The following is an 11,070-nucleotide window of genomic DNA, read 5'->3' on the forward strand; positions in this document are numbered from 1 at the left end:
AGATATCGAGGGGCGTATGTGGAGTAGCTCCCAGACGTGCTCAGGAAAATATCTGAAAGCGCAATCCTACACGACATCAGCGCTCCAACTAGGACATAGAGATAACGTGATAAATTCCGACTACTGGTAGGCTACTACCCTTAATTTGATGTTAGGTCACAAATACAACGGTGGAGGTTATATCGCAGTCTTTTTTAACATCTAAGCTTGCCGGTCTGCCATAACAGTAGATACAAAATCCAAAGCAGTGTGACCACATACATTTTGTTTGGTCGCTTCTTTGGCATTGGACTGTTTTATGTTATTTCTTATGATCAGCCATCATTTACTGTGCATTACGTAACTTGTATACCCTTTCAGTACTAAGGAATTGAAAAAAAAACTAGACATGACTTTTCATGGGAACGTGGTATTTATCTTATTAGGCTAATGCTTGACGTGGTATTCTTTCAAATGGGTTCTAAATCTGCTTTTTAATTTCACTTCACCACAAGAAACATCGTTTAGATAAAGTAGGTGTAGGCCTAGTTTAACTTTTGTAAATGGCAGCTTAGGCTACATATTTCAATAGTACTTTTAGAAGTCAATCTACTATGGCCATCACATTATGTTTCCTTAATTCACTCGGTCTATTAATCATTCTTCTAGGCTAGGCCTCAGAAACACTTTTTACTAAAATGGGGAAATTAGTGAAAACAGTATTAACTTCAATCGTTTGTAATTCAATAAATGCCCCCTCACCTATCAAATTTTCCACTCAATACTCTACACAATTATTCTAATGTGATAAATAGCCTCATCAACAACAATTCAGAGGAGTCAATAATTTCTCAAACTTATGCTATTGATCACTGGACGTATTAGGATCAAGACTGAAACATTTAAAAATATTTCACATGTCGAATTAATTCATAAGATACTACTTGTCAATCTTAGTAACCCAACAAAAAAAAACATTAATTTGTAACCAATAATTCAAAACCATTAAAACATTCAAACACACATACCATGTAAGTATTAGCAGTGAAATAAACACTACAATACACTGTGTGATTACTATTCTATGGTCACTGTAAATAGACGACATTATAACAGAAATACTAACCATAATTTAACAGACTCCATCATGTAGCCTATCTCTGTAGGCCTACTGAGATGCCTATTATGTCGTTAATTTAAAAAAAAAATTCATAAAAGTGTTGGTTTCATTTTCCGTCCACGAGACTGCAATGCCTTGGTGCGTTTCAGTGAGGTTGGCTCCTATAGCTCAGCACTCCTCATTTGGTTGAGTTTTCAATGTCTTTACACATTTTATTGGTAAGCTGTTCGTATTTATCATAGTGTTCCTAAATATTCACCAAAAAACTAAGAATTGCGACGGTGCGTAAATGGGAGTGGGGCAGCCTTAACCCCATAGTATACGTTTCCTTCTATTCTAAACACATCGTCAAATATGTAGATTGGGGTGGCGGTGAAATTGATCAGGTTCAAGTTCACATCCAGTTTATGATCGTTGTCTGCCCCCTAGCGGCGGACCTTCGACACGGACCACAGACTTAATGGAACCTGAAGAGACGGTCTTTTCAGTGAGATCCAGCAGACATGGTGCGGAAACCTAATAATGCCATATGATACGCTACAATGTTACAACAACATTGTATCAATTGTGTCAACCCCGTTTATCGCTTTAGATGCCCCGCTATAAGAAAGATAGGTGGTCTGGCGCACAGAAAGTAAACAGCGACAAACCTGCGTTTTATAGGTTATCCAACAGCTATGTAGCTACTTCACAGTTCCAACCATCGTTAGTTTTTCGTTTCAGTAAAACAGTACCTCGACGAACGAAGGAAAATGTAAAGGTTACGACTAAAACATTGCGCTCATTGCATAACTCTTATCATTGTCTCATAAAATGAACAATCTTGACATAATGAAATGGTTCGTTTATGTGTGAAAGTGCTTGCTCTTTCTACTCGAGCCTTTCAAAATTTCGACCGAATTTCATCTTATCTTACCGTTCAAGTGTCCCTTTACGAATTAACTGAACAAAATGTAAAATAAATCCGTGAATGCATTTGGTAAATCAGGAAGAAAGAATACAGAGGCAAAAATATAGTGTCCCTGTTGCTCTTTATAAGAAGCTTCCCCCAAGAACTCTCGTCGCCACGAAGAATATGCCCTCTGTCTCAAAATAGGTAAACTTAAAAGTTCAAACGTAAACATACTTATCCTTTTGGTGTATGTCTCAGATAGGCTACGTTGTGTGCAAGTACGCGATTTTCTACCGATTTCTTACACTGCTGGCAGTGCAACACACACGCGGCGCTTGTAAACAGTCAGACGCGAGATTTTTCCCAATCAAAATCCACTTCCACTTTTTTGAAAATCTTCCAAAAATAGTAGTCTATGAGAGAGGGGAAATCCTGTCCAGGATCGCACCCAGAACGCGTTACGCTATATTCCGTGAGATATTTTTAAAAACCGATCTTAAGCATGCATACCTACCCTTCGCCGCGCACCTTAACGTATGCTCTTAAATGGCCAAAGCAACGGGGGCACAAGAGCCACGGCATAAGCATGTAACGAAATTCTAACCTAAAACTTCTGCTGTACCCTGCACATTGCATGACGGATGAAGGCAAAACTTTTCTCTGAGACTGTTAGAGTAGTAAAGCACGTAAAGGTATTTCATAGACGAAAAAGAAATTCTCGCCACGCTCTTCAGTGAAGTCCACTTGACCACGATTCCGCTGTCCAGTGTCCAGTGTACCTCATGATTTGCGCTCTCCGTAAATGCTTTTTTCTCCTTTGCCCAATACTATGTACTGGTCAAGAGAAAGTGAGTGAAAACAGTAGACATTGCAAATATTGTTCTACTTACGCGAAAAATCCCGTTTGCTTAAGTGCTGGGGTTTGCCTTGCTTGCGGCGAGACATGGTGGTTGGTGGTGGCTTTCAGCTCGGTTCACATCGGGAGAGCCGGGTTAGAAGGGAGACTCCAGAGAAAATATCTTCATCAATGCCTTTGACATCCAAAATAAATTAGAAATAATACAAAGATGGCGCAGGGAAGATGGATTGTGGGATAGCCGTCATGGCTTTTTTGAAAAGAGAGAGAGAGAGATGAAAAAATGGCAAAAGCCCCCCTGAGCTGCAAGTTCAAGTGCGGACGTGACGTCCCTGCGAACTTGAACGTCAGGAGATGGATGGACACAGACATACAAAACATGGGCAGGGCAAAGCCGGGGAGTGGGAGGAGGGAGTGGAAATAACAAAACCAATGGACACTCATTAGGGGCTGGACATGAAAAATAGACCCGAAGAAGCCAATGGACAGAAAGATCAGGGGGCCGGACAAGAGGCAAGAGAGAGAGGGGGAAGAGAGAGATGTCTAATGAAAGCAATGTGGAGTGTGTGTGTGTGTGTGTGTGTGTGTGTGTGTGTGTGTGTGTGTGTGGCGCGAGGAGCGGGGGGTGGGGGGGTTAGGGGGGCGCGGCGGGTGGACGTAGGAAAACAGACCACGAAAAGCCAATGGACAGGAGATTCAAGGGGGCTGGACATACGATACTCAAGGGGAGGGGAAGAGAAGCGTTTAATATAAGCTGTCGCAGTGGACATTGATCAGGGCTCCGGAGCAGGAACACAGTGTTAAGCGGAGAAAGCACACTCCCTGGTTCTAACAGTCAGTTGTGTTTTTGCGACCGAGCCAAAGGCTATGGTGAGGGTGAAGCAGCTCTAAAATGAAACTAAGGGCGAGAAACGATCGGGTTGCATGAACAGGACAGACAGGTTCCGCGTGGGGACACCGGTGTTTTATGCGGGAGGGGGGGGGGGGACCGCTCACTTGTGTGGAGAGCGTAACCTATGGTATAACCTATGGCTCAGCCCAGTAAATCAGAAACCTATGGAGAAAGTTTGAAATAGGGATAAGTAAAGTAAACGTGGATAACACTTGCGTACGTTTAACTGAAGTTTGCGTGGAATGTAGGTGGGACTTGAATACTATAGACGTGGAGTGGTGTTAAAGACAAAACACACTGACGAATAGACCATGGGAACAGCCCACAAAAAAGGGGTCGATGTAACAAGTTTCAGATGTGTTCAGGTTTGTCATGGCAGATGGGGGAGGGGGCGTCAATACATCGCCAAATGGATTTAGAGATTATAAATATATAAGATGGTCAAAACACTGCGTGAGCAATCCAAATAATGACACCTAGAGACATCATGCTTAGAACAAATGTGATGACAACGCGGTTCTATGCTCTGGGAGGGATGAGGAGAGGAACACCCCTGCGAAGTCGTAGAAGTACGACTAGCGACTGAACGGAACGAATCTCAGGAGCGAACTGCCGTGCAGTGCGCGAGCTGTTAGGAGCGGACGGGAGACAGTCTGCAGGGGAAAGAAAGGAAATCGATAGGAGATTTTAAGAAAGAGCAAGCTTCGGGAGTGGAAATCGAGCCTCTACAAAATGTGTTTGTGATCAGAGTGAGTGCATACATTTTACAGGGTACATATTTCGCGCCTCCTTTTATGGACAAAGTTCGCTCTTGGTGTAAATGCATTGTAGAATTTCTACCGCTCTCTGCCTCTCTCTCTCTATCTCGCATTTTCTCTCTTGCCGGTGACGGTATGTCAAGGTTCAGGGGCTACATCGATGGTAGGCGTTATTCGTCCGAGATGCGGTGACGCTGTGCCTGACCCCTTTTCTCAGGGCATAATGAAACTCTTATCGTAACCTACCGGTCCTTAAAGGAACAACTTGGCCGCATTTTGCTTAGAGATATATTAGGATGGTAACAATAGCCTATTTTTAAGTCATCGTGTCCCACGATAGGGTATTTGAATATTGTTTTGGATTTGGTAAGAATAGTGTTGTAGTCCATTTTTGCATAATTTATTTGTCACTTTCTTTGCATGATGGTAAAACATTGTGTAACGCGATAGAGGCAATCAGACTTTTGCGCTACTTTAGACAGATGCTTCGTTTTAAAATAGAACTAGGATATAATGATCCGTTCACTCACTCACTGTGGTCTTGATCGTCAGGTGTTATGTTGACACAAGGTTTTCTGTTTCACTCTTCCTCCAAGTGTGGCAGTATAAGCAGTATAGGTAGTATAGGTTGAGGCACGGAGAGAATCAAAGACTCGCCGTTAGCTTATGTTGAACCGGCTACGTCAAAGACAGACCGATGTGAAATGTTACATCTTGTTGCGTCCTTGAAGTCGCGAGCGCATTTGATCACTGATCGGGCCCATTATAAGCTACAATGAGTAGCAATGGCTTGAGACGTGAAAAGAAAGCTCATGATAACAGTCCTCCAGTTTTCCAAATAGAAGTTAGACACGTTTAAGTTAAGGGGACGACAGAAAATCTGTCCGATTTCTTAAGTATGTTGCTATTTAGCTTATGTTAATACGTGTTCTCAAAGCACTGGCCAGGTACAATTAGGCAATTCTAAAATAAACATAAGCCTTAAGGATATGTAGCATACTCTTAGCAGGCTCTAAACACAGTGTTAGTTGTATATGTTGCAGAATAAAGAGAGATACGAATCTATATTTTCTTACCGAATGAATATATTGTACTTTGATGATATATTTGCATCTCCATTGCATGCGCTTGGCTTGTAGAGAAGCATGTACTTTCTGAACACATTACACTAAATGCGTAAAAGCGGGAAATCGATGAGAGTATGGGTATTCTTAATTAATTTTGTATTCCAATAAAGTTAATTAAATTATGCAAAGTTCTAACAGAACTGTTCTAAATAGAGCAGTGTCAAGAAATGGAGACAGTGGAGTATCCTCTCGTCTGCCTTTAAAATCAGCAGAGACCTGCAGACAGTGGATAGCCTGTAATTGAGAACTGGGTAGGCTATATCTTTACTCTCCCTTATAATTCTTCTATTCAGTCGAATCGAGAAGAAGGCATCGCTGTCTGCTACTCTGAGAAGTAGAACTGGTTATCAGTATGTTGGGGGTTAGTGCTTCGTGTTTGAGGTGAATTTCAGTGGGCCCTGAAATACAGCGCTCTCCATTCAGTAGCCTATAAGATCAGCAACCTTGACCTTTCTCTACACCCTACTCCATCTGCTAGTGCAAATACTTGTTTTAATTTTCACTTTCTCTCTCTCTCTCTCCTCTTCTCTCACTACACACATTCCCCATGTTACCGTGCAGCGGGCATTGATCAAGCAAATCGAGCGCAACACCTCCTTCAGGAACCAAAGGTATAAGGCAGCGACAAAACAACCAGCGTGGGCAAGAAGCAGAATTTCAATATGTAAATGACAGCGCGACTGATTCTATCATAAATCAGCCAGCCGTTGTTAAATATATTGGAGTATCCATCTCGCCTACAGTGCACGATCTGACATGCATCACCCGCTTGCTCTGTCCTTCGCGCGCGGACGTGCGCGCGTGCGTGCGTGCGTGTGTCTGAGGGAGAGGGATAAAATGTTTTAAAATGAAAACACTGATATGCAATAAACTGGACACAAAGAAACGCAAACATTCACATTTTATATTACCCCTTTTCACAAACAAGGGTCAATATTTTCTCAATTGAGCTGGGATAACCACAGCAGCAGCACCACACCTGAAAAAGCGCGAACTAAATTTACAATTTATTTACAAACAAAACATTTTGGAATTGTTGCAGATAATATTACCACTTCCCTCTAAATAAAAAACTAATTAATATAAAAGCAAAAATCGACAAATCCTCAAAGGAATAGACGGAGAAATTTCTCTTGGTCACGTGCGCGCCTTTCCACGAGCAGTAGCTCAGAGGAAATTGACTGACTGGCCGCTTGGGCGCATTTCAATATATGGAAATGACCAGAGGCTTATGCGATAAATCAACGCCCAGCGCTCCCTCTTCATGCTTCACTCTTTTCATTTTTCTTTCTTCCTAGCAATTCATCAGGATATCTCTTTTGCAGGGACTGTTTTTCTATCATAAAATCATTGCAATAAGACTATAGAAATGTTGCTGCTGTTAAATGATGTACCGCGGCAAAGTTTCATTACCAGTGTTCGCCGTGGTAATTCAGAGCACATCCCTGTAACCACCACCACCTCTGTCGCCATTCATTAACCTCTTTTTCTTTTTGCGACCAGTTGAGAACTTGTTTGCTATTATTCACGGCATTAACCTGATTTGCAGGCCTAGGTGTAACGCCCACTGACAGATGATGCGCATCACTAGGCTATGGAAGCAGTTATACCCGAGACCAAGTTATGTCGCGTTCATAATGTCATTAGTTGTCCGACTACTCTGTGAGACAGTCTGTATCCGTGGCCCGATACTGCCTAAAAAGAATCACATTAAATGTACTGACTTAATAGCATATACCTACATCTCCACAGGCGATTTGTGTGCTTTTGCGCAAAACACTGTTTCAAACTAATTTTTAGAGCGAGACACAGCAGCGTGTGTTGGTAAAGCCAGATTGTCATTCTTAGCGTCATATGACTTTTAGTGTTCAATTTCGAGGTCACAGAGAGAGGGAGGGAGTGGACAAAGATAAATAAAAATATAGTCCATGCAATGTACCAAACATATTTGAAAGTGCACATTGAAGCCAGTGAACACTCTTTTGCAGACCTCTTTACTTTGTTGACTGTTATAGGCAGACAAGTAGTCAGTCTGTTAAAAGAGAAGTGCAGACAGACAGATGGACAGCGTAGGGTTAGCTTTGCCAGACCCTTTACTGACCTGTCCAAATGGAATGAAACCAGTCTGTCCATGTCATTCTTACATTATCCTTGACATGGCGTAAGTAGGCTACTTGTCAACACATCGCCTCTCAACGCAATCCTGTTGGAGAATCAATCAAAACATTGGGCATATGACATCGCGGCCCTGTAAATGTCTTACAGGCTTCTTACAATTTTCCGACATTCATGTCCATATTAGATTATATGACATTATAGAGGCCCTTTCAGTTACACTTTATACTATCCGTTACACTATCGAGTCAAGTTGTGGTTAGGTACAATGAAGGTACAGCTGAATTGGTTACAGAAAAAAACAGACGGCTAGGCTACATGTCAGAACAAGGGTGCGAGTTTCTTGGAGAAGAAAGGGGGGAAATCGGAATTATCTTTTAGTCCGAGCAAGAAAATCTTGTCTTTCTGGGGGGATTTCAAGCTTTAGCAGTTCAGACAGATTCGCAGACTGACAATTAATATTAATGGCTAGATTTCACATTGTGGCATTATCACACTGAGCGATGGTTGGGCATGCCATCTGGGTTTTGGCAGGTATTAGATATAATCAAAGGGATTATGTGGTTGTGTCTGAAATTATAAACCTGGGCACTGGTGTTATATATAAAGGTGTGAATGTGCCCCTGTCATGTGATTGCGTTCATATGGTCGTGCACGTGAGTTCACATATGTTACAGTAAGAAAATACTATCGCATAAAACAAGTGCGCGCGTGTAAGTGCGTCTGTGTGTGTGAGAGAGAATGTGTGACTGAGATTGCATGGTTAGTCTTTGGAAGATACGGTGAGGTTCTGTTTTATTTTAATTAATTATGTTGCAACGTCCTTAATTCAAATTGACAGTTTTCACAACCACAAAGGCCCATCCCCACGCATAAATGTTGCGGATATACCATCGGGCAATCTCCATCAATCTGTGGTAATGCATGACCATGTTTATTGCTGTAGTAGTTAAGTCGTTGTTAATTTTACACTAAACGGTTGTTATGATGATGAATGAGGGGGCCGGGATGGTACACATGGGACATCTACCATTTATCTGTTGAGCGAAGGTCTTCCTTTACTTTACGCCTGAACACTACAAGCTGTTTTACAGACAACAACAGGAACTTATAATCAACACAAGCTTCAGCGTGCTCTGTATCATTGATATCAAGGACCGTGAGAAAGTGGTAGCGAGGGTATCCACACGTATTTGCTTTTCACTTATACTACATTTTAATATCACTACCGCACATTGACTACAATGGCCTAGAATACTTCCTTCCTCCCCATTTTGAAACTTTTATTTTCGTGTCACAGAAATAAATGTTAAGGTCAATAAAGACCCATGATGAGACAGAAAATAGAAGAGGACGCATACAAATACAATACAAAGTCTAGCCTAGGCCTACAACATAGGCTAAACATATGGTTCGGTGTATTTGCTGTTGTTTGTTTAAACAGGTATCTTAATCACAGCTTAATCATAGGCCTATCACTGTATACACAATATGTCTTGTATAAATTAAATTCTCTGGTAGATCAAGGTTGATGTAGCCTAGTTATCTATACTGTATCTAATGGAAGGCTAAGTGACAAGGTACTGCAGGTTTGGGCTGATTAGCCTGGGTTTTCAGCGAAGTTTCTCTTAAAGCTCATTGCCACATTCATGGTCGGATTAAATATTCAAGACAGCCGTCCACGAACTCAAACCAGTACAAAGGCTCCCTCTAGCGTCAAGTTATTGCGCTTGTGCAGCTCTCAAGCATACCGCTAAGCAGGTCCGGCCCGAGAAACCAAAAAAATACTTCAATGAAGCCCAGCCTCGATTTCAAAAGACACAAAGTGTCATGAATCCAATTATAATTATAAAATATCTTTAGCAGTCCTAGATTCATTTGTCGAAAATGTATTGACTTGTGGAAATCGGATGGACTAGATTTCGCTATAGGCCTATCCCCCTTAATGGAATTGGTTGTTGACTCGAAGGAAGTGGAAAACACGGTAACAAGAGATGATAAATCAGATAATACAAGATTCACTTTTTCCTTTACAGAGATAAGATAAGACGCATAATATGTTTTTCAAATTCCTCCACATGTATTGTAGCCCTTGTTTGTAACTGTGGATTAACCAGGCTAAATTATAATTTGAAATTGGTGTTTTGATGTTAGTTTTGTTTTACTTCATATGTGCGTATTCATCTTAAATGAATACAAAAATATTTCACAAATTTGAAAGTGTTTGTCTCATGGTGTCTTCTTGATGGTAGCCTACATTGTGCTTAGCTGACACCGCGCATTACGTCGAAAGTGGGTGGCCCATTTTATACTTTATCTTATAATAAATATATGCTTATTTAACATAAAAACAAATATTTCTCTGATTGCATTATGAACTCCAGTTGGGCATTAAATGGCTGGGTTTTCACATTTCCCCCCTTCAACTCCAATGTGTGGGAATTCATTCCTACTGTTTATTCGCCTTGGTAAGGTTTATTAGGCTACCTTCAATGGAATGAATGGAATATACCTCCAAGAGATTAGTGATAAATCATGTAGCCAATTCCAATGAATATCAATAGAGGGAACCCCAGGACATAATTCGCTCCTAATTTGATTAAACTATGCTCAAGGCAAGCGTATGTCTCCGCTAAGGGAACGGCGTTCTAATGACTTTAAGGATATCATACCAGACTGTTTTTAATGATTTAATGGACTGCGAACAGACTACTTACCCCGACGCCTTTTTAAATTATTAGTCCAGTAAATGTGAGAGGGATGCTGGATTTCTTTCTTTCTTTTCTTTTCTTTTTTTTTTACCGCAGAGCGCTTTACACCATAAGGGTATTTATTGCAGTTCCAGCATGAGCACTCACATATTGTAACCCACAATCATGCTTTCGTGATATCTACCCATAGGCCAGTAAAATATGTCGATCGAATAGGATGTAAGGGCTATTGTAACAGTCAAAAGTAGACTATACGAAGGGGATAGGCTATGGACAAACTTGAGTAGGCTATTCACACACTCTAAGGAAAACTGTGTTGCTGATGAGGCTGATGAGACAGAAATCAACATTCATTAAGATTAAATTAAAATCTAATTAATGCCAATTCTTTTGATGAAAGGCAAGGGGGTTGTGCTACAATTACAATTTCATTGGTTTGTTTCCTTCAGAACCATGGACAGCGTCAACGTATTCCGCTTTTTCCCAGATAAACAAGGCTCTTCGTGATCTAAGTGGTTGAGGTAGCCTATTGTGTGCTTTCACGCCTGATGCCAAATATGCTATTTCTTTAGGCTACGCTTCACCTATGCTCGAAAACATTCATTTAAAGGTGTATTTGC

At 41.1% G+C, this 11,070-nt stretch overlaps 1 protein-coding gene across 2 annotated transcripts in view; it reads right to left on the reverse strand.

Moving 5' to 3' along the window:
* Positions 1–3,183, reverse strand: part of bcl11aa (BCL11 transcription factor A a) — a 49,590-nt gene extending 46,407 nt beyond the window's left edge. The window contains exon 1 of one of the 2 annotated variants that reach the window (XM_076285938.1): positions 2,882–3,183. In XM_076285938.1, the coding sequence (XP_076142053.1) occupies positions 2,882–2,936 (55 nt within the window). In that variant the 5' untranslated portion in view covers positions 2,937–3,183. Of the gene's footprint in view, positions 1–1,105; positions 1,386–2,881 lie in introns of those variants that run through there. The other variant, XM_076285939.1, reaches the window with a different exon arrangement.
* Between the last annotated feature and the right edge of the window lie 7,887 nt (positions 3,184–11,070).

This window comes from Alosa pseudoharengus, unplaced genomic scaffold, assembly GCF_046254945.1.
Source record: "Alosa pseudoharengus isolate Yale_2024_CS ecotype anadromous, Long Island Sound unplaced genomic scaffold, YU_APseudo_1.1 YU_APseudo_1.1_scf_15, whole genome shotgun sequence".
Classification (NCBI taxonomy): Eukaryota; Metazoa; Chordata; class Actinopteri; order Clupeiformes; family Clupeidae; genus Alosa; species Alosa pseudoharengus.